Here is a 25,000-nt window from a genome sequence, read left to right on the forward strand (position 1 = left end):
AAAGTAGGTGAATGAAAAATTTCTCCGTTCGCGCTAAAATAAAAAAAAAAAAATAACAGGAAAAAGCAATGTTTTCCTTTCATTATTATTTATTCAACCCAATTTACTCGGCAATTGCTCATCTTCTTGGAAGACGAGACACACTTTGTGTTGTCATTTGATCGTCTCGTAACCACGTACTGTCACGCGTTTTTTTTTTGTGAAATTTTTTCTTCTCACTCGTTACCACGACGCACTGCCAAGTGAGATTGAAAAACCGTAAAGCGCCGCGTTTTTTTTCCTTTTCTTTCAGTGTTCTTGAATCGCAATGTTTTCAGACTGCCGGATTCCGGTCGCAAATCGAAACCTGGAGGCTGTTATTCTTGTGTCTGGATTGAGGAGACCATTTCCACAAAGTACCTCAATGACGGATTTTTTTTTTGGTTTGTTCAAAACAAGACTTGAAAAAAAACTTTGTTATGTGCCGTTATTTTGACACACGGAAAAAAACCAAATCGACAGTTGCAGGACTTCACCTTCGCCTACTGTGTGTGTATTTTTTTGTTGTCGGTCGATGGAATTACGATTCTGTTACCCGGTACAGCTCATGTTACACAATTCAGTTCTTGCTTTTTTTTTCGAAGTGCGAAACGGAAAACGATTTCAACCTTTAGTGCTAGTAGAGGGAATAGTTGAACCGGTACCGATCATCGTAAATAGATGAGCTACCTACCGGGCTACCTGTGTCTGGCATTGGATTTTTTTCTCCCCGAACGGTAGTCGTTGGGAAATCCTCGCCCCGAGGATTGGTTTCAGGTGAAATCGAGCGTTTGTCCCTAATTCCTCGTTTTTTTTTAGAATTGAGGGAACAACTTCAACAGGTTGTGAAAAGCTTTGGAAATATTTCGGTTCATTATTTGAAGAGATCATCGATCCGATTAGTTCCGTTCGTTGATTTTGAAGAATAGAGATATTGGTGTTTTTTTCCTAGCGTTAACAAGCATCACTGGGAAAACATCGTAAACATTGAGGCATCGAAAACATCACGTTTGAAAATTCTCATTTTCTAGCTATTTCAGCCGGGGGCGACCTCGGTCACTTTTATTGCCGATCCCCATCTTTTGTTCGACCGGGTTCAAAACGCGACACGGCGACAACTAATCGTTCCTCACGTGCTCGGTAAATTTTCATACCTAACCTAACTACGACACGATTTTGAGCAAGGTGCTAAATGTCCGATTAACAAGTTCCAACACGTACTCCGGTACCCCGCGTTTTCGTCGAGGGGTTTGTCCAAATCATCGATATCGTTTGCGTTTGCCATCGAGGTAGGTCATGGTCAATTATTTGTTACGAACGAAATCGAGGCCTACTACCCTTTCTGCGGTGTTCCGTTATCTCGATGGTTGCAGCAACCATCCACTCGATGTCATTTGCGTACCTTCTTACATCCTCTTCCTCTTTTGAATGTTTTTTTCTTCTGGGGAATTACACAATCTCGGCGCCTACGCACACACACACGCGTGTGTGTGCGGAGATTTAACTCTCACACCCTGCGTCGTCGTCGTTGTTGCGGACGAGGGTTTATTTTTGAGTGGCCGTTTCCGAAACATAACATGCATCCATAATAATAATTATGAAATACCTAGCTACAACGAACACGGGACAGTGACAGCAGACGAACTTCGCTCTCCGCTTTGCGTTATTAAGCGGAAGGTGTTAATTGATTCAACGCGTTTTGCTCGCTCGTTCGTTCGTCGCTGCCGCTTAAAAGGGACATGGTCAGTGAAATGGCGTAATGTTAGTTTTCGTTCGATGTAACAACGGGCTAATATTTTCAAGGTTAAGCTACCCGGTGAAATTACATCACACATTGCACAGGTTGAGTTCCCCGGAAAAAAGTGACAGCAGCTGTGAGTTCCGTTAATCGGGATTCGCTGGAAAAATTCGGACCGTTTTTTAAACCAAATGGTGTTCTAAGGAATTCATAAAGTTCTAAGGAGCCGTTTACTTAGAACTTCAGCGGAAAAAAGATTGCGGTGAAAGTTTTTCACCAGTAAAACAACTGGTGAAAGTGTTTCGAGCCACATGAGCGGCCGTTTTTCAGCTAGCTTGGATAGTATCGCAGAATGCCATTTGAGCCGCAGATTCGATTCTAAGTATAAGTGCCGCGGAATGACGCATGGGCTGCAGCATTCCAGCAGCGGAACAATCACATACTGCACCGAGAAAGAGAAGAAAAAATGGAAGGAAAATAACAAACTGGCGCCGCTACTGTCTTCGCTGCTTTTCATCCCATCTGATTTCCCCAACCAAGTCAGTCTAGTGCGACGACGACGCCGGCCATCGTCGTCTGTATAAAGTGTATGTAGACTTATCTCGTGCACTCCACACATTCGCTCTTTTCTGTGCTATTATATAACGCGCCATGCTTACTTTTCACGTTAATAAAAACAATCCAGGACAAGGTTGTTTAACTTTTATATAAACATCACACTCGGTGGTATTCGTAGATCAGTGCCGGGGTAATTGAATGGAAGTCGAAGAAAAGAACCCAAACGTTTACTCACTTATTATTTTCGCACAGCCGCGCCGCAGTGGCTCTTTCATGCAACTTTTCATGACTACTTTTTATTCTGAGCACTTGCGGCGAGCTTGCTTAGAGATATGCAAATTAACACTGCTGCTGCGTAGGTACCAAGTTCTTTGATAATTCTGTTATCAAAGTTTGCTCACCGACTGCAGTAGCTTCAAGATCTCCGGAAGAAGCAAAAAAGGCCTAAACCGGAACCACTTCAACCGACTGCAGACATCTTCCTTCAAGTTGTAGCGAGCTGGTTGGAGTATCGTTGAATCTTTAACCAACCCGGCCCGGCGAAGGAAGTCTGTAAATCTTTATTACACTTTGCTTTACATCCGGCTGCTGGCCCACCATCATAATCCTCATCCAAGAACCACGACGGGAAGGAGGAGATGCTCGACAATATCAAACAGTCATAAAAAATGCGTTTAACCAGAAAATAAAGAAACAACAACGGTTAACTTTTCCGGCACGGCTACCGAAACCTCGGCTTTCCTTCTCCGCGCTTCTCTCCATATCCTTCGCTTCGCAGCGCACAGTGACTGATTTCGTTATGTGTGCCTACTTACCTGGTCTGGTGTCCGTCGTCTTCCACGTGTATTTTCCTCGAAGCCACCAGATCCCGGAACTTCTCCGTAAGCATCCCTGGGCATAATAAAAACATAAAAAATATTTGTTATTCCTTGTGTTCTCGGCTGTTTCCATGGTTAGGAACCTTTCTCCTCTTCGGCGAAGTGGAAAAGGAACTAAAACGATGACATTGTCCTCCGGGCTCTTCGGCTGCCGTTTGGAGAGAAAACGAGTCTGGTACCAGTAGCGAAACAAAGTCATAAATATTAAATATTTAGTCATAAAACCTTTTTTCCGCCCAACCGCCACGACTTTGTATCTCGGATACAGTGCACTGGTGTCTTTGGCCAAATAACAGAAACAACAAGCGAACTCGAGCGCGAATCTACGAACTCCTCCAGGTCCCACAGGGAAGCAACCAAACTTTTCACTTGGTCCGCAAACTTTACGGGTTCAAAGCTCTCTGGATGTTAAAACCCCGAAAAAACGCTATGAATATTCAAGGACTCAACAAGACGTCACTGACAGCACACTCGCTGTCTGTATCCCAAAGTAGTAGTAGGCCTTGTGTGAAAATTCCGTTACACAAATAAAAATCTTGAGAACTCGCTCTGATTGCAATTAATACGCGCTGAGTTTTATTTTCCAACGCTTGCTGCGTCTGGGGTCCGAAAACGAACGTGTCAGTTTTTTATTGTTTACGGATTTTTTAACAATCGTAGAATTGAAACCGAAGGAAGTTGCACTTTTTTACGACCTTCCTCAACGGTTTGTTCCCCGGGAGTTTCCGCCCATGTTTCCTTTTTCTCTCCGTAGGTCGTCGAGGAACATCATAATCGTAATCGTAAAATGACACACCGATCTCTTAAGAGAAACAAACTAAATCGTGCGTGTGCTCGTTGTTGTTTTTCTGTGAGTCGCGGTGGCCACCGGAAAATCATGCAGAAAATATGATAGCTCATAAATCGAACCGAGACCCAAGATAAAGCCTTAAAAAGGGATCCAAGCAAAACGAAGCGGTGCGTTACCGTTTTACCTCTGCTCTTTCTTGAGAAGGTTTTACGACCTCAAAAAGACGCGGAATGAAAAAGATTTGCAGTTTTACGACCTACAACGCACAGCCGCTGCCCGGTTTTTTTGTTTAGTCTGAGCGTGGACTTCGTGGAGAAATCAATTTTTGACAGTTGTCTTTTCTTCTCAGACGGTACCCGGTTCAATTTGCAGGACCCTTGTTAGCTCGTAAAAAAATTTCAAGTGACAAACAATTCAGTTTATTGGAAAAAAAATCAGAGACGGTGGCGACGCGTCGCCATCTGGTCGATTCGATTGGGTTTGAGAGGGTTTTTTCATCGAGTAGAGATGCACTGAAACCGGTAGCATACATCTAATATAGCTTAGTGAAGGTTAGCAATCGCTAATCGAAACCACTAAATATGCTGTAAAGCTAAGCGGTAGCTAACCAAAAGGCTAACCGCTAAATTGTAATCATTCGAAAGGAAGAGCAAATCACGCATTCTCCCGTAATAACTCAGTACAGTGGAAACGATTTGAAACTGATGCGCTGTTCTATTCCAAGCAACTGACAGCATCGGTGCGTTCACATCTCTGAATCAATTATCGATCTGACAGCTTCGCCACCATTGTGCAACATCTATTCTGACGAGTAAACTGGCACATTTAAGTTCACATCAACATCCACATTGAGTAGCAGCGCACTTTTTTTGCCAAACCGGATAAATCTACTGCTAGTTAACAGTCAACAAATCAGAGAATTTCCAGCTAATCCAGCACCATTCATAGGAAACACTGAACGGAAATTTACGCCTTATTTGTCTAGATAATAAAGTTCGGTACCAGATTAGGGCACCCGCTCACTAACTAATGTGTACTGGTAAAGAGACTGCTCGCTCATTTAATTCCCACCCAACAAACTCCGTAGGCATTCCCTTTGGGTCAGCAAACGGCGATTAATTTTCAGCGCACAGCCGCCATTGTCCGCCGCACGCCGCCATGACACAGTTGTCTGTCAGTCAGTTGGACGTTGCATAATTTCCCGTATGGTACAATCGCCGCTACGACCAAATCAAGAATCAACAGCCGAAAAAAAAACACGGCGGACGATTATCGTTTGTCCGTTCATCCATTCGTCCAAAACTATGCTTGGCACCGACTGTGGCAGAAGACCGACCAAAATTTCGCAATTCTTTCAACCAGACCCCCGACAACATCATCATCATCATCAGCGTTGTCGACGACCACCAGCCGGTCAGCATTCATCAAAACTCATCAACCAACGTTCGCTAGCGCGAGCGCTGCGCATACTCCGATGAAAATAAAAGTGCAGCCCGTGCCTACTTCGACGACTTCGATGAGCGCGCTCTAGTACGCGCACATGACGTTTAGGCATAAGTTTTTTACATAACCTGCACTTGAAAAAAAAATCAAACCACAACTTCTGGAAGTTTTTGGGGAACTTTTCAATCCGAAAGACACCGTCCTAAAATTGCCAGATCGTGACCCCGAAAAATTCCGAAAAATAAACACCACAGAAAAAAACTAGAAAAATAAATCACGTGCAATTGCCCGTTTGCTTGAAATTGCCGCTGCTTTTTATTGCACCATCACCCATCGGCCCCAGGAATCCATTCACACAAACGTGCGTCATCGGCCTTTATCCAAACTAGCGCGCTTACAGCCGCCGGAGATGCATTTCGCGATGCGAAACGCATCCGGCGCTCAAGTCACCCCAACGACCAACCAGCGACACTTAATCATATTTTAATATTGTTTTTCCCACTTTCTGGGTCAACGTCGGTGTGTGCGTGAATCGACTACGCCGACGACGGCGACAAACTAGCTACGATTGCGATGGCGGCGGCGGTTAAAGGGGGGATGGGGTGACGGCGGCTGATCACGCAATTCAATGAATCGCGCGCATCGCTAGCACCAACTCTGTTGATTCGGTGTACACATCGCTCTGTAATAAGGCAAAGTGAGGGGGAGAGGTGTTTGCACTTTAATTTTTTTTTTCAGTGCATAAATCTACGGTCGGATTAGGATTACTGGGGGCGGGAAATGGGAGACTCGAACAAAAAAATTCGGTAATCGCGGAAAACGAAACTGAAAGTGTTTATCGTGTCTCCCCACTATTTTGTTGTTTTTCCTCGATTGCCACGGAAGAGAGAAAGATACGAAATATTCGAAATGATACGAAAGAGAATTGGTGAGGTATTATTTGTAGTTTTTTTACCGGTGATTTTTTTTGGCAGTTCAGCTGAGAGAGGAAACACTCTGAGCGTTTTTTTTTTGGTTGTTGTACGTATTCACACGCATCCCCCAGTCTGACCGAGTGAGCTAAGCTGAGCGCGATTGACATAATAATGAGGTTCTCGCGACTTCGCCGCTGCTGCCGGTTGTTTCTTTCCGCTGTTTTGTTTCGGATTTTCGTATTGGGTACATAGTTTCAACATTCTTCCATAGCTCGGCCATAAGCGGACGTGATGTAACTGCCGAATGTACCTACGTACTATTGTGTCTGAATCGAGAGATCGGTGCGAGATAAAATCTAGCTCAAACGGAAGACCTCTTTTTTGGAGAAGAGTTGAGCTCCCGTGAAAGTTCCTTCTGGGATACGAAATGACTCTGTAATTATGACAGTTGCACTGAAGATCTTTTAGAAGTCAACTTTTGCCCATATTTCCACGTTGCACTTGCTTCTCCATCGAATGGTACCGAGACGTGCCAACGGGAAGGCGATTGATGGAAACACATTTATCGTTTCTACGGAGAGCTTTTGTGTTAACGGCAAAAATTCGACGATATTGCGTGATTTTTCCTGTAAATTTCACGCTTGTATTATCTTGAGTGTCTTATATCCTAATTTTGAGTCTACTAGATTCTGTGTGATTTTTCCTTTAAATTCCATGTTGATTTTATTTTGAGTGTCCGGCGTCCTATGTGAGTTTTTCTGTAAATTTCATTTTTATTTTCTTTTGAGTGTCCTTCAGCTATACTCGAACAAAGATTACGAATATGGTTTGGAAAATCGACTGATTTTATTCAATGTTTGTTAGAAAACAAACATTGGAAAGCACACTTTGAACCTTACATCTTATAAATGTTCAAAATTCGGGTTTTACGAGTTCGATATCTCAACATGTTTGTTTATTGAAACACTGAAAAAAATTGTTCGTCTTACATGATTTCCTTTGTAAAAAGCATCACGATTCACTTTCTCGCGATTCTCATGTGACATTCTATGCGTACTCGCTTCAATTTACCTCCCCACTTCAAACGGCTAGTAAATTCCTAACCGAAAGTGTGTCGCTTCATATCGATGCAACCCGCTTTTCACCTCCAACTACCTTCCCAGTAAGAACAGTTCCGCTCTTCTAGCTCGAGCTAGTTGGTGGCACCTCCCTGTCGTAGCTGCCAGGCTTCTCACGTATTCCCAGGGTCATCGAATTAATTCTGTGACCGACGACGACGACGATTCTCTAACTAGGGAGGAATCAGCAGCGGCTTCAATTTGATCTTCAATCATTTCATCATCATTTGTTGGAACAGAACAGAACTGGGCCAGTCGCAGCCGCCGGAGATTCTTTGTTGACTGGTAAAACAAAGGCTCATTTAGGGACGGGGTGCGTTCATAGCTTTTTTTTTCTTCTTAAAGTGCGAAATAGGACGGAATTCTAAAATATTCTCGTCCTACCTCCGCACATTCTAGGATTCTTTCTCTTGAGGAAAACTTAATTGCTGCAGTGCGCTCAAAATTGGTATACCTACTACTGATTCACCGACGACGTTCGCTGTCATCGCAGTCGATTGTTTTTATTATTGCAAGTGCAACAACAATGGCGTTGCGTTGACGACACCAAACCCGCATTCTGTAACCGACCGAGTTGAACGACTTGTGCATTAATCACTGTCGTCGTCAACCACCACACCAAACCACCCCCATCGCGTTACTTTTAATAACCAACGAACCAACACCCGGTACCTACAGAAACTGCACACGGTTCAAGTGCTTCAAAGTTTGCTGCTGCAAACATTCTGAACACCGATCGTGTGTGGACGTGACCTGCGGAAGTGCGCGGCCATTTATTTACGGCTTGCCGCTCAGAAAGTTTACAAAACAACTGTCAAACGAGGTACAAATTAGCCAAAGCGGAATAACAACAACAACAACAACAGAAATCAATTGCCACCCTGTTATAGCCATAGAAGCGCAAAGGGGTTCAATGATCCTGTTGATTTACACTACTTGGTAGAACTTATAGAGGTGAAAAACTGCGGTAGTCACCGCAGGAGTCTAAATATTTTCGAAAAGCCAGTAAACATGGTAAAAGCAATTGTGACCATAACTGGTCACAGTAAGCCATGGACGGGGATCGTTCGCTCGGATGACATTTAGACCAGATAAATTTCACTTTCACTCTGTTCCGGCAGCTGCAGTAGTAGCAGGCTTTAGACAGGTACGCAATGTGACCCTGCGGCAATTTCTAGCGCTGTAGTCACACTCTAGTTGCCAGCGAATCGGCCGATTTAGGTCAGCAGCAGCTGTTGCTGCTACAGCAAAATGTTTAGACAGGCCACCCTCCCCTTTGAGCGACCGTCGAGTCATGACTCGTTCTCGCGGATGCAGTGTGATTGCTGTGTGCTGTCTACCATCATCAGTAGGTATCTATGGTAAGTGTCACACAGTTCCGTCTAAGCAAGCGGGTTTCTTTTCCGCTGCAAGGTGCATCTAATAAAAACCACAAGTGCAACCAACTTTCCATTTCTTCGGTCGTCGTCACAGTTGGCGACGACGACGATTCGCACGGTGGAAGTGAAAACATGCATCGGTGACCAACGGCAACAGAAGCAGCAATGAAGAAAAACACAAATCATTACCATTATCCGTAATGGATACCGGTAATCGCGGCTGGCAAGGCCTCGTCTCCTTTTTTCTTTCTCTCGGCAGTTTATTCGTCCGAAGCCCTATTTCTTTGAATTGAATAAACACCGGCCACTAACAATAAATTCCAAGGACCGATTCCAGCTCCGAAGACAGTTTTGGATCATGGCTACCGGGTGTCACCCCTCCTAGTAGGCGACGACGACGACGTCGTTTCAATCATCCGGAAAGAAAGCCTATCGCCGCAGTCGCATCTTCCCTGCATCGTCACCTTATCTCCAAGCACCCAAGTCACCCAAGCTCGCTCCAAGCATCGGAAATCAGAAATACTAATTCTCTACTTCCCAAGCTCATCGATTCAACATTATTATTATTACCTACCTACTATTTCGCCGCACCAACCTGTTCCGACACTCATTCCGACCCCCCGCCTCGCACTAACCGGCAACACACTATCTGCCATCTTTCTCTGGTCGACAGTCTACGGCTGTTTCGTCGCTATTATTTATGTATTTCTGCTGTAATACAATAAGCCTTGACCCACTTTGTAGGCTCGAACTCGCGCGCCGCTGCTGACTGTTTGTGAACAGACACACACACCGCCGCTCGACCCATCAACACAGAGAGTCACTGGGTGATAGACAGTGCAGCGGCAGGCGGCTGCAGCCGCTGCGATCACCCATTCAGTGACTCCCTCTCACATTCAACAGAAACCTACCAACAAACATCACATCTCTCCGAGTCGCGCTGAGTCGAAAGCCTGGCTGGGCAGACAGCAGTCAACTCAACAGCAACTCCACTTTGCTGCTCAGCTCACTGACTGACTGAATGACAGTCAGTCGGTTTCGTCTTCGAGCTCTCTGCCGCTTAGCGTCGCGTCACCGTTGCTTCATCCCCAAAAAAAACAGTCGAACATCGCACCGGGGCCTTTTTTCGGGTTGCTTGTTGTTTGCTGCCTGCTTGTGTGTCTGTTGTGCATTCATATTCATCAGCATCGTCGTTTTTTGATGTAATTTAACCAGACGCTTCCATCATCCCCCCTTTGGCTTTCCGTCCGTCTGTGTTTTATCGGGTTCTGCGAGGCGAGGAGGTGTTGTCGTGATTTCTGCGTCTCCGTCCATTTGTCTTTTGCCACTTTTGTTATATTCCTACCAACAGGATTGACACGGGAAATGGCTTGCCGCTAGAGGTGTTGAGAATCATCAGCATTCTGATTCATGAGTTCCACCCCCCCCCCCCCCCCCCCTCTTAACTTCATCATCGGTGGCAATCGATAACTCAACTTCCCATCATCAGCTGACGACGACGACGACGGCTGTCAGTCAGTCTATTGAGGTTGGTCATGCGGTCTGGATAGGTATCCGGACGTTCATTCAGTTTTTCTACTGGTCAAATAGTAGGTTTTTCCAGCAATTTAAAATGAACACTCTATAGAGGATACCTTTCTTTGGAATTTTAGACAGCTCATTTACAAAGATAAGGTCCATAACTCAGAAATTGGTTGAAAAAAATTTAAGGGTAGGTTACAATTAAAACAACATTGGTTGATTTAGTTAAGAGTGTTCTTTTGACATTTTGCATCCAACTATAACTGTAATAGACTTAACTACTAATTGTTGATTGACCTTACGCAATCAACTATGAATGTAATAGATTGAACTATAATGGTACAATTGATTCAATTGTAAATATGATAGATTCAACTACAATTGTATGATTGATTTTATGCATTGGCCTCTCACATTCAACTATAAATATGATAGATTCAATTGTAATGATCTAATTGAGTCAACTGTAAATATGATTGATTCAACTACAATTGAATGATTGATTTTAGACATTCAACTATAAATATAACAGATTAAACTATAAATTCATGATTGACCACTCACATTCAACTATAAATAAAATAGATTCAACTGTAATTGTATAACTGATGAAACTGTAAGTATGTTAGATTCAACTACAAATGTATGATTGATTTTAGGCATTAAACTACAACTAAAGGGTGATACGGTCAAAATTTGGTGAATATCAACTTGACGTATTTCATTCAATTTTGCATTAAAAAAACCTGAACACCCCTCATTTTGAAGGTGTGTGTGTGTGTGTGTGTGTGTGTGTAAAATGTTGCTCCTATTTTGATTTTGGAATTTACTATTCAGTTGTCAAAATGCCGTCCAAGGAAGAAGAGCAGCGTATCAAAGGATCAGGAAGGAAGTCTGGATCGGGGGGAAATCGAAAACCGGAAGCCGCTGAGACGACAAAGAGAGTTGCCGGTAGTTTCAAGCGAAACCCTAACCTCTCTCTCCGAGATGCCGCAAATAAGCTGAGTGTATCGTCTACAACCGTGCATCGAGCCAAAAAACGGGCCGGACTATCGACTTACAAGAAGGTAGTGACTCCAAATCGCGATGATAAACAAAATACGACGGCCATAGCGCGATCCCGGAGGCTGTACACGACGATGCTGACGAAGTTTGACTGCGTGGTAATGGACGACGAAACCTACGTCAAAGCCGACTACAAGCAGCTTCCGGGACAGGCGTTTTATACGGCAAATGGAAGGGGAAAGGTAGCAGATATTTTCAAGCACATGAAACTGTCAAAGTCAAAGAAATATCTTGTTTGGCAAGCCATCTGTACCTGTAGCTAAAAATATGTATAGAACCAAAATAAATATAAATGCAGGAAAACAACAAATAAAACTATAAAATATAGTTGACCTAGTAAATCAATCATAGAACTATAACTGATTCAATCATATTTATAGTTGAATCAACCATAGCTGTATAGTTGAATCTACAATATATTTAGTTGAATGTCCAACATCAATCAGTATATATAGTAGAATTTTTTATATTTATGGTTGAATCAATCATACAATGGTAGTTGAAGCTATCATATTTATAGTCAAATTGATAAAACCAATCATACAAATATAGTTGAATATTTAATTAATATAGTAGATCGAAAATCAATCATCAATATGATTGAATATAGGCGAAATATAGTTGATAATACTATTTTTTTCTCTCCGTGTCATTTGTGATATTTTACTATTGTGCCATTTTAAAAAGCATTACTTGGCGTATCTTCACAAATTTGAACTATTGTTGTTATTACATTTTTACCTTTTACAAATGCTACATAAGTGATTTTTTTGTGAATATCATTCAGCCACATTTTGATCAAATTTGGACGAATAATGCCATTCTAACAGATTTTAATGAATTTGCTCCTTTTTTTGCATATTTTTGTCGATCAACGAAATCAAACAACGCTACTCGCTGACAATTGTTATTTGTTTTTTTAAGCCGAGAAATGAAATATTCACTATCAAATATCAACAGCTTCTCTTGTCTGTTTTTTTTTTTTTGATTATATTAAACAGAACCTTCGTAACCTTAATAAAAACATTGATCGCAGTCCGGAATGCGCTTAAGCTGATAAGATTATTCAGAGATAAACGTCTTCATTCAATATGTTATTATTTACCTATGCAGTTGAAGTGTTTATAAATTTTCGTGAAATTTTCACTGTTGATAAAAATTCCAAGTACTCTTGGTAAGGTTAAAATATGGAAAAAAAAATTTAAATTTCGCAATCACATCTTCAAATCGCCATCAAAGCGCTTAGGTGTAGCACAAACAAACGGCGCTTCCCCACTTAAAAGTGCGGATTCCTTCACGTCCGCGGTTTTGATTTGTTTGTCCACGTTCGAACTGCTGCTATTGGCCTACCCGCATTCGAAAAACTATATTCACCGATGAACGGAACACGTCCGTCCACCTTCGTCACCGGACTATCTAGGCGGCAATGTGTCACCCGCCGCGACCTTGCCCTGAATTTTTAAGACGGCCGCCGAACGAGGTATTTCCCAATCCGGTTGACGATGCCCTTCGACTTACACAGAGACAGACAGACATTTTAGCGTCTCCCGAAACGAAAATGAAAACTAATTTTCATCTCAGTTCATCATCCGGACCGGGATTGGACTGCTAGCTAAGCGCTAGTAACCGCAAGAATTTTTAACGGTTCTTCACCTCCGATTGAAAGCGGCGGCGGCGGCCGTCCCAAACCCTTGACGATGATGATGAAAGACGGGGGAATCCCGCAAATAAATCAAACATTAATTAATTTTCAGCTTCAACTTCTGCTGACGACGACGAGGAGAAGCTGTTGCTTGGGGTTTGCTTAACTCCCATTCCTGACGGCTGACTTAAAGGGAGAAATGGAAAGGGGGGATGAATCAGAAGAGTGTTTCGCAGTTTGGCGACCGCAACTCAACAACAGCACAACGCCATTAGAGACGAGAATCAGCAGCAGCCAGCCATCCAGCCAGAAGCTCGTCAAAATCCGGAGTTCGTTAACTCCCCAATAAAATCACAAACAAAATGGCGTACGCTAAAAACGATGAAGCGCCCACCTCTTCCCGACTTCCTTTTACCTTCCCTATTATGTCCGTCCCAAACTTCCAGTGTCAAAATCACCATATCCGATGACTTGGTTCGGGTTTCAGGCAACGGACGGCGGAGAAAGAACTGGCATAAACGTCTGCTTAATTAAACACTGAATAAATAATTAAAGCAAACTTTAATTCCTGCTCAAACCACCCAATTCCATTTCCAAACCAGACGCCCATCCCCATCCATTCGGAGGATTCCAGAAAGCTTTGGCGTCTCGAACGCCCGGTTTGAAGATATTTTCCCAGGCGTCACTACAAGTGTCCTAATCAGTTTGCACTACCCGTTTCATTTAGCCTCCGGCGAAGTTCGAAACAGACAGACAAACGAATTTCCCCAAGCAAACAAACAAACAAAAATGCAACCCATCTGTCCGTCTTCTGTCTGTTTGGAAAACTGCATCCTTTCCTAAAAGAAGGGAGGATGCCAGGATAGGACATCCTCATAAAAATATAATCTTATATCTGACCTCGGTCCCTCTGGTTTGTACTACAAACTTTGTATGTCCACCCCTAACAAACGCAGGATATTTCTGTTTGCTTGCACTTTTGGGCGGCTGTTGTTGCTCATTTTTTGTTTGGAAACGGATGTCTCCTTTCCCTGGAAAGGGGGATGTGAAGGGTTGCACAGTTTTCAAAATGGGCGGAGTGGAGTGTTTGCAATCCAATGATAACTTCGACTTAGAATTTTGACTTTTGAATTTTTCGTACATAGTAAACAAAAATAAATATAGATTTTTTTTTGTTTTTTAATTAATTACTTTTTTAATTTTTTAATTTTTTTTAAATTATTTTTTTTTTTAAATTTTTTTTATTTTTTGAATTTTTTTTTATTTTTTAAATTTTTTTTTCTTGTTTTTTGTTTTTTCATTTTTTTTTATTTTTTTTTTAATTTTTCAATTTTTTTTAAATGTTTAAAGTTTTTTTTTATTTTTAAGATATTTTTTTTATTTTTTCGATTTTTTTTTATTTTTTCGATTTTTTTTTATTTTTTCGATTTATTTTTATTTTTTCGATTTTTTTTATTTTTTCGATTTTTTTTTTATTTTTTCAATTTTTTTTTATTTTTTCAATTTTTTTTAATTTTTTTGATTTTTTTTTATTTTTTCGATTGTTGTTTATTTATTCGATTTTTTTTAATTTTTTCGATTTTTTTTTTTATTTTTTCGAGTTTTTTTATTTTTTCGATTTTTTTTTATTTTTTCGATTTTTTTATTTTTTTCCAATTTTTTTTATTTTTTCGATTTTTTTTTTATTTTTTCGATTTTTTTTTATTTTTTCGATTTTTTTTTTATTTTTTCGATTTTTTTTTTATTTTTTCGATTTTTTTTTTATTTTTTCGATTTTTTTTTTATTTTTTCGATTTTTTTTTATTTTTTCGATTGTTTTTTTATTTTTTCGATTTTTTTTTCGGTTTTTTTTTATTTTTTCGATTTTTTTTTATGTTTTCTTTTTTTTTATTTTTTCGATTTTTTTTTTATTTTTTCGTTTTTTTTTATTTTTTCGATTTTTTTTTATTTTTTCGATTTTTTTTTTTTTCGATTTTTTTTTTATTTTTTCGATTTTTTTTTTATTTTTTCGTTTTTTTTTTTATTTTTTCGATTTTTTTTTTATTTTTTCTTTTTTTTTCGATTTTTTTTTATTTTTTCGATTTTTTTTTATTTTTTCGATTTTTTTTTTATTTTTTCGAATTTTTTTTATTTTTTCGATTTTTTTTTATTTTTTCGATTTTTTATTATTTTTTCGATTTTTTATTATAGTCATTGGATTTCGCTTTAGACTTTGGGTTAAAATCAAATATTTTTGATAAACATGAACGCTTTTAAATCAACATGTTCTGGTCCTTAGAACCGAATCGTTGAAAAATCAACTGGCTGCTACTGTAGGTATGTAGTTAATTCCCGATATCCGGCAAATCTTCCAATGGTTGAAAGAAAATCCGGCTCGAAGGACCAAAATGATGTATTCTCCACATCTGTTTTTTTTTTGTACTATTTGTCAAGTTTTTGCCAAAAAATTTCAATATGAGCTTGGTGAAAATTTCGACGTAAAAGTCATTATTCAAGCCCCTCAAACTTGAACCACAGTTTTCCTACAGAGTTTCTTTCAAATTTTTCTGGTTGTTTCTTCCGCAGGGTGAAGTTCGCAAAATCTAGAATATTTTCCAAAGATTGAAAGAAAATCTGGTTCAAAGCGCCAAATTGATGTCAACTTCACACTTTTCTCAGGTCGGGTCGAAGTGATTTTCATATCTTGTAAACCAGCGAGAAAATTGTCGAGTTTTTGGAATTTTTGGAAGAAAATTCAACTATCTTGGTGACGAGTCGTGTAGCCGATTTCCAACATTCTACACCTTTCAGCGCATAATATCAGGTCAAATTTATGAAAAATAATGTTGCGGATAATTTTCTTGAATCATACTGATTTCGAGAGCTATCTCCCTTAAATTCAAGAGACGGTTTTCCGTACTTTTTGTACGTTCTTATCGATTGAAGACTTTACTGAGAAAAAAAAACCATCTCTTCAACCCGATTTAGGAAAAGGCAGTGAACATCTTTTTGCACCTTTTTAACGAATAGTTAGATGATCGTTTCAGCATCAATTGCAGAATCTAGTTGACCCTAGACCCTAGAAAGAACAATTCGGCTCGAAGGACCAAAAAGATATTATGAATGGCAATTTTTCATAACCCTGCTTTCATTATGCAAGACTGTTTTTACTTATTTTTTGATTTTGTGCTTTGATTGTTTTTTCGGGTATTGTCTTCACTTAACGTGAAGTTTGAAGGCTAAATTTGATAATTTGTTAATTTGTGTAAAATTCTTACCAGTTTTTTTCAGGTTTCCAAGTCATTTTATAATTTTTATGACTTGGACAACAAACCAATAGATAAACTTTTCCATGCGTCAAAAAAAAACTAAGCCACGAATCGAATCAGGAATAAGTTGTCAAAGTTTTTTGGGTGGATAAAAGGGTAAAATCGAACACAACACAACGGCAATAATTAGCTGCTGCTTGCTTTTGCCACTATCAGCGCTAATCAAACGGAGGCTTTCCGGATAACGTCTGACATTAGCGGAATCAAACTTTGGGGGGAAACGTGATGAACAGCAACATTTCAACAACTCATTCTAGATCTTCCTGTTAAGCTCCTGAAAAAGAGCACTGAAACTGGAAGTAAGGTTGAAGGTCGGCAGAATTGCCTCGTTTCGTTCGGAAAAACCACCCAAAACCACCCCGATTTTTTTTTATTTTTTCGATTTTTTTTATTTTTTCGATTTTTTTTTATTTTTTCAATTTTTTTTTATTTTTTCAATTTTTTTTTATTTTTTCAATTATTTTTATTTTTTTTAATTTTTCGATTGTTGTTTATTTTTTCGATTTTTTTTAATTTTTTCGATTTTTTTTTTAATTTTTTCGAGTTTTTTTTATTTTTTCGATTTTTTTTTATTTTTTCGATTTTTTTTTTATTTTTTTGATTTTTTTTTATTTTTTCGATTTTTTTTTATTTTTTCGATTTTTTTTATTTTTTCGATTTTTTATTATTTTTTCGATTTTTTTTTATTTTTTCGATTTTTTTTTATTTTTTTGATTTTTTTTTATTTTTTCGATTTTTTTTTACTTTTCGATTTTTTTTTATTTTTTCGATTTTTTTTTATTTTTTCGATTTTTTTTTATTTTTTCGATTTTTTTTTATTTTTTCGATTTTTTTTTATTTTTTCGATTTTTTTATTTTTTTCCAATTTTTTTTATTTTTTCGATTTTTTTTTTATTTTTTCGATTTTTTTTTTATTTTTTCGATTTTTTTTTATTTTTTCGATTTTTTTTTATTTTTTCGATTTTTTTTTATTTTTTCGATTTTTTTTTATTTTTTCGATTTTTTTTTATTTTTTCGATTTTTTTTTATTTTTTCGATTTTTTTTTATTTTTTCGATTTTTTTTTATTTTTTCGATTTTTTTTTATTTTTTCGATTGTTTTTTTATTTTTTCGATTTTTTTTTATTTTTTCGATTTTTTTTATGTTTTCTTTTTTTTATTTTTTCGATTTTTTTTTATTTTTTCGATTTTTTTTTATTTTTTCGATTTTTTTTAAATTTTTTCGATTTTTTTTTATTTTTTCGATTTTTTTTTATTTTTTCGATTTTTTTTTTATTTTTTCGATTTTTTTTATTTTTTCGATTTTTTTTTTATTTTTTCGATTTTTTTTTATTTTTTCGATTTTTTTTTATTTTTTCGATTTTTTTTTATTTTTTCGATTTTTTTTTATTTTTTCGATTTTTTTTTATTTTTTCGATTTTTTTTTATTTTTTCGATTTTTTTTTATTTTTTCGATTTTTTTTTATTTTTTCGATTTTTTTTTATTTTTTCGATTTTTTTTTATTTTTTCGATTTTTTTTTATTTTTTCGATTTTTTTTTATTTTTTCGATTTTTTTTTATTTTTTCGATTTTTTTTATTTTTTCGATTTTTTTTATTTTTTCGATTTTTTTTTATTTTTTCGATTTTTTTTTATTTTTTCGATTTTTTTTTATTTTTTCGATTTTTTTTATTTTTTCGATTTTTTATTATTTTTTCGATTTTTTATTATAGCCATTGGGTTTCGCTTTAGACTTTGGGTTAAAATCAAATATTTTTGATAAACATGAACGCTTTTAAATCAACATGTTCTGGTCCTTAGAACCGAATCGTTGAAAAATCAACTGGCTGCTACTGTAGGTATGTAGTTAATTCCCGATATCCGGCAAATCTTCCAATGGTTGAAAGAAAATCCGGCTCGAAGGACCAAAATGATGTATTCTCCACATCTGTTTTTTTTTGTACTATTTGTCAAGTTTTTGCCAAAAAATTTCAATATGAGCTTGGTGAAAATTTCGACGTAAAAGTCATTATTCAAGCCCCTCAAACTTGAACCACAGTTTTCCTACAGAGTTTCTTTCAAATTTTTCTGGTTGTTTCTTCCGCAGGGTGAAGTTCGCAAAATCTAGAATATTTTCCAAAGATTGAAAGAAAATCTGGTTCAAAGCGCCAAATTGATGTCAACTTCACACTTTTCTCAGGTCGGGTCGAAGTGATTTTCATATCTTGTAAACCAGCGAGAAAATTGTCGAGTTTTTGGAATTTTTGGAAGAAAATTCAACTATCTTGGTGACGAGTCGTGTAGCCGATTTCCAACATTCTACACCTTTCAGCGCATAATATCAGGTCAAATTTATGAAAAATAATGTTGCGGATAATTTTCTTGAATCATACTGATTTCGAGAGCTATCTCCCTTAAATTCAAGAGACGGTTTTCCGTACTTTTTGTACGTTCTTATCGATTGAAGACTTTACTGAGAAAAAAAAACCATCTCTTCAACCCGATTTAGGAAAAGGCAGTGAACATCTTTTTGCACCTTTTTACCGAATAGTTAGATGATCGTTTCAGCATCAATTGCAGAATCTAGTTGACCCTAGACCCTAGAAAGAACAATTCGGCTCGAAGGACCAAAAAGATATTATGAATGGCAATTTTTCATAACCCTGCTTTCATTATGCAAGACTGTTTTTACTTATTTTTTGATTTTGTGCTTTGATTGTTTTTTCGGGTATTGTCTTCACTTAACGTGAAGTTTGAAGGCTAAATTTGATAATTTGTTAATTTGTGTAAAATTCTTACCAGTTTTTTTCAGGTTTCCAAGTCATTTTATAATTTTTATGACTTGGACAACAAACCAATAGACAAACTTTTCCATGCGTCAAAAAAAACTAAGCCACGAATCGAATCAGGAATAAGTTGTCAAAGTTTTTTGGGTGGATAAAAGGGTAAAATCGAACACAACACAACGGCAATAATTAGCTGCTGCTTGCTTTTGCCACTATCAGCGCTAATCAAACGGAGGCTTTCCGGATAACGTCTGACATTAGCGGAATCAAACTTTGGGGGGAAACGTGATGAACAGCAACATTTCAACAACTCATTCTAGATCTTCCTGTTAAGCTCCTGAAAAAGAGCACTGAAACTGGAAGTAAGGTTGAAGGTCGGCAGAATTGCCTCGTTTCGTTCGGAAAAACCACCCAAAAAGTGCTTCGGCGTGGAAAATTAGTGTTGAACAGTCGTAAAATAGTCCTGCTGGTGCCACCTCCTCATGGGAATCGACCCCGCCATCAGTCAGTCTATGGGTTGACCCAGACGATTTGCTTTCGGTCACACACAACCGGGACCAAGGGGGTTCGTGTGTTGGGAAACTGTTTAACCACATCAGCAGAATATGTTCGTTCATATTTGTTTGGTTGTTCGGTTAAAATTTTCGCGTTCCATTAGCCGGAGCAGTTAGTTTCACCACCAAATAGCTTATCCGAAATATTTTCCGATAAATAATAAAGGTGGCTACATGGCGAATGCGAGTAAATTTTCCAACAAAAACACATGAATGCATGCAAAGCGCGAAGCGCGAGATAAGCGCTTTCCCCCCTATTACTGATTGGGTGGGTGGGTGGTCTCGCTCGCGTAAGGCGGAACCACCCAAGCATGGGGCTAGTTGGGCATTGGGGCAGCAGTTACACGCTGTTATAGGTGGGGGAAGACAGGCAGGTGGCTGGCTCCGGTGATCATGTGAACGAGTTTTCCCAGCCATTCTGTTGCTCGGGGTTTTGTCAGTCAGAAGCAGGTAGTAGCTTCAAATAGCGCAAATGTGGATGGGTGGGCTGAGGTGGGTGGTTTGCCGTCGTCGTCGTCGTTGTTGTTCAGGCACTGTTGAACCGTCCCGGAGTATGTGTAGTGAAAGTGAAAATACTTTCCCTCGATGGGCGGCGAGCGGTGGAAAACTCGCGTGGAAAAATTGGACGGGGTGGGAAAAACTAAGCGAGAAAAGTGAAAATCCTTCCATTTGGGAAAGTTGCTTCTGAAGTCATGCAACAACCGAACGCCACTACTGACGACGAACTAAGCGCATGGCGATGATGATGATGATGGTGATGATAAAGATGGCGTTGACGAAGGTCCGCCAAGTCAGGTTTTTCCTAGGGACACGGGATGGTGGCGAACACGGATCAATATGGCTAGACTACAAGCGACGACCGTCGAAAATGACGACGACAACGAGGACGACGTCGACATCTTTCGCCGTTTTACCCCGCGTCGCCATTTATGAGCAGCGTATGTGTTCTGTTGCCAGGTTTCAATCGGGCTGTCAGGACCAGGATCCACCCAAAATGGGTAATTATGAGAGACCGCGCGCGAGGCAACGACCACACCGCATATCCAGAACCATATCGCGTTGCTGCTGCTGCTGCTGTCATCAATGGAAGAAAGCTCGCGAGCGGAAATTTGTCAGGCGGCAACGATGATGGGTGGTATTTAAGTTATTATGGCACACGGGCAGGACAGGACGAACGTGGGCGTCCGGCGGGGTCTTCTGGGGGATTACTTGCAACAGCAGCTACTAGCAGCTGCTAGTGCTTACTCAGCAGGGATTCTAGAGTTGAAAAAAAAAAGAATCGTGCTGTCGTTAACACGATAGCTTCAATCCGCCAACCCATCCACCCACAGATGCGAGTCCCATCAAAACACAACCACCGGGAAAGGAGTGAAGACCGATTTTCGAAGCTTTCCACAATAGCTCGATTGGGACTGAATTATCACTCGCACTCCATCGTCGTCGTCGTCGTCCGCTCTTATCGGGGCGAGTTAATCATTCGGATGATGAAGATTGTGTTTGCCCGGGAGCGGTCTCTCCTTCTCCCAGTTTGCTGCCTCCTTATTGGTTTGAGTAATTTGTTGATTGATGATAACGTGCCAAGGGATTATTGTTGTGAACTAGCTCTGAACGGGCGGATTGAGTAGCTTCTCTAGAATTTCCAAACTCGCTAACAGGAGTGTGAGTAATTGGTAACATCTTTTGACAAAGTTATCGATTTCAGACATTTTAACCTTAGCACCCAGAAGTCCCTCAAAACGTCAGTTTAAAATCGAAAATTAAAAAAATACTGTGAAGTCCTTGAAGAAACCCAAATTTTTCATAATTTCGTGTTTCAACACGTAAAACACACACGAAAATTCACTTCTCATCTTTCCATGTTCAATTTTGGGTTTTTAAAATGTTAACAAACGAATCAGAAAGCAATTCCCCTTGAAAGTTTTATTCAGCCGATATGGAACTTTCAAGTTCCAAAACCAGATTGGAGAGCTTTTCATGTCAGGAAGTTTGTTTAGTTCAAATGCACGCATTCGAGTACATTTTTTCTAGAATTCTCCTTGGAAGTTTTACTCAGCCGATATGGAACTTTCAAGTTCCAAACCCAGATTGGAGAGCTTTTCATGTCAGGAAGTTTGTTTTGTTCAAATGCAAGCTTTTGAGTACATTTTTTATAGAATTCTCCTTGATAGTTTTACTCAGCTAATATGTAACTTTCAAGTTCCATAACCATATTGGAGAGCTTTTCATATCAGGAAGTTTTTTTTTTGTTCAAATGCACGCTTTAAGATACATTTATAAAGAATTTTCCTTGATAATTTCACTCAGCCGATATGGAACTTTCAAGTTCCAAAACCGGATTGGAGAGCTTTTCATGTCAGGAAGTTTTTTTTTAGTCGACAGTCATCATCAAGAATGCTCCTAAGGAATAAGACAGCCATTCCTCTTGGTAACCCTTATTCAGCCAGTACGGAATTTCAAAAGCACACTGTTTGGGGATGTTCTTGAAGAACTTCTGGTTGCTCGGTAGGTCACCCCAAAATAGATCAAATAAAACGGAAAACATTTTATGGGTCGATTCATCATAACTCAGTCGCTTCGAGCTCATCCTATTCAACTCAAAATTTCGAATCAATTTACGAGGAGACATCCGTTTTTTTCTAACGCTTCATCATCCCAGACATTGTCACTCGGTAGTCTGGTACTCGTAAATTTTAACCGGAGAACAGCTAGTTTCACAAGGTGAAGCCACCCACCCACCGGACTCCCTCAACCCAACAAAAAAGAAAGGTGCTCCATAAAAGGACCCACGTCCGGGTGCCCCGGAAAGACGCCATTTCCGGACCATCGACCTATTCTCATCCCGTGCCGCAACGGACCACTCCGAATGGACGAACGGTTGATGGCCCATGTTTCCTTTCCCCGATATTTATTATTTATGTTACGCCATTTTTTCCACCCGAACGACGGAGTCCTAAATAGAAACCGGATACTTACGGGGGGGAAAACTGCTTTCCGATGAAGTTGTCGTGAGACGACATTCCGCGAAACACGTGAACCATATTTCCATATTCATGAACGATAATATATCATCCGGGGGCAGCAGCGAACAGAAAAAAACAAACGAATCATCACGATAACCCGAACGAACTGGACCAGGGAACAAAAAAAAAGGTCCTTGCCATTTAATGGCCATCGCGAACGCGAACCCGAAATTTGAATGGCGGTAATTAAAATTTGTTACTTCCAGAGCCACCACCGACGGAGTCCCGCATCGTCAAAGCCCAAAGGGTGGAAAATTATACTGTGACTGGAATGTTCTAATTTGGATGTAAAGTATATCCCAAGTTTGAGGGCAGCCAACAACAAAAAAAACCAAACCTTCTAGGAAGAATAAGTTTCCAACTTTTCCTTGTGCAGAGTCTTTGACCAACAACCACCGCACCGTACCTCGGACAAACACCAAACTCAGCACCTTCCACAATCCAATTAAGGGGAAAGTTTTCCTCCGAAAATTAATTCTTTATCGACTAAGCGCACACACACACCCACCTTAACAGACTTAGACACACCGAAGTCTCTCAACCGACAATTGGATGAAAATATGGGAAAATTCAGGTTTCTTGGGGAAGTTAATAGACGACGAAGGCAAAAAAGTCAGTTGAAAGAGGTCCGGCTTTATTGCCAGGTCAACGCCAAAGGCAACGGCGGCAGCATCACCCAGCAGGAGAGAGATGTGGGCAAAACGATCCCCAATTACCCCACTAATTGCGAACCAATTTTGGCGCTGTTGCATTTGACCACCTCTAAATTTGTTTGAGCCCAAACCACACTCGGTTTAGAAGATTTTAACTTCATTCATGAAGCTCTAAACGGCAACTATAGACAGAAATAGTAACAGATATAAAAAGAATTATTTGTTACGGAAATGCATTATGGGCATATTGTAGCAGTTACTGATCCATTTTGTTGGAGAGGAGAAGAAAGAGAAACGTTCAGCGTCATCTATGATCGAAGGCTGTTAAATATACAAATAATCCGTTTGAGTACCAAAATCAAAGTATTTGGAAAGAATGAAATAAGCTGGGAAATTCCCGAAATAAAACCAAAATCGAAATGAGTTGAAATTAAACAGTGTGAGACATAACAGTCTTCCTCACTATGGCTTCCGTCTCATGTCCAATCATTGGTATTCGGACACATCGTTCTAGCATTTTAAATATGTATGGCTTCAGGCATCTCGGTAACTCGTGTTATATCGGCAATTCACGTGAAGTCCATCTTGACACAAAAACGAATTTCAGAGACTTTCGTTTGGGTTTAACAAAAACCACCAACTTTCCAGAGAATTATGGCCAAATACCACATTTCAGTTAAGAGTCGGAACTTATTTTAAAACTATTGGGCATATTATTTATTCCTAGTTAGAGCATTGAAAACGTGTTGTTAAATCATTTTTTCCCTCTAATTGCGAACCAATTTTTACCACGTTGCCTTTGACCACCTCCAAATCTGTTTGAGCTTAAACCACATTCAGTTTAGAAGCTGAGCGGTCTATCATTGATTTTAATTTCATTCATGAAGCTCTAAACGGCAACTATAGACAGAAATAGTAACAGAAAAATAAATTATCAAAAAGAAATCATTTGTTATGGAAATGCATTATGGGCATATTGTAACAGTTACTGATCCATTGTGTTGAAGAGGAGAAAAAAGAAAAGCGTTCAACGTCATCTATGATCGATGGCTGTTAATATATAAATAATTCGTTTGAGTACCAACATCGAAGTATTTGGTTGTGGAAAATTAAATAAGCTGAGCAATTCCCGAAAAAAACCAAAATCGAAGGGGGTTGAAATCAAATAGGGACAGATTTCATGACAGTCTCCTTCACAATTGTTTCCGTCTCATGTCCAATCATTGGTATCCAGACACGTCGTTCTAACATTTTAGAATGTATATGGCTTCAGTAATCGCTAATATAACATAGGTCATATCGGTAATTCGCGTGAAGTACTTCTTGACACAAAAACGAATTTCATAAACTGCCTTTTGGGTTTAAGAAGAACCACCAATTTTCCAGAGAATGATGGCCAAACGACACATTTCAAATAATAATCGGAACTTATTTTAAAACTATTTGGCATATTTTTTATTTTTTGTTAGAGCTTTCAAATTGTATTTAAAAAAAACCGTAAATAAAGCTGCGAGATATGGAACCACGCATTTTTAACATTACTCCTCTTCTCCTTTGCAGTTGACACCGAGATTCCTCTGCCACCTCAGACGCCCAGCCCGCCACCGCAGCAGCGATCCTCGTCGCACCTGCACCAT

At 39.1% G+C, this 25,000-nt stretch overlaps 1 protein-coding gene across 1 annotated transcript in view; it reads left to right on the forward strand.

Moving 5' to 3' along the window:
• The window catches only part of LOC129752093 (mucin-12-like), a 52,335-nt gene that overhangs the window by 25,494 nt on the left and 1,841 nt on the right, over positions 1 to 25,000 (forward strand). Inside the window, exon 4 of the mRNA XM_055747886.1 lies at positions 1,050 to 1,158. Within this exon, the coding sequence (XP_055603861.1) occupies positions 1,050 to 1,158 (109 nt within the window). The remainder of the gene's footprint in view (positions 1 to 1,049; positions 1,159 to 25,000) is intronic.

The sequence above is a fragment of the Uranotaenia lowii genome, chromosome 3 (assembly GCF_029784155.1).
Source record: "Uranotaenia lowii strain MFRU-FL chromosome 3, ASM2978415v1, whole genome shotgun sequence".
NCBI lineage: Eukaryota > Metazoa > Arthropoda > Insecta > Diptera > Culicidae > Uranotaenia > Uranotaenia lowii.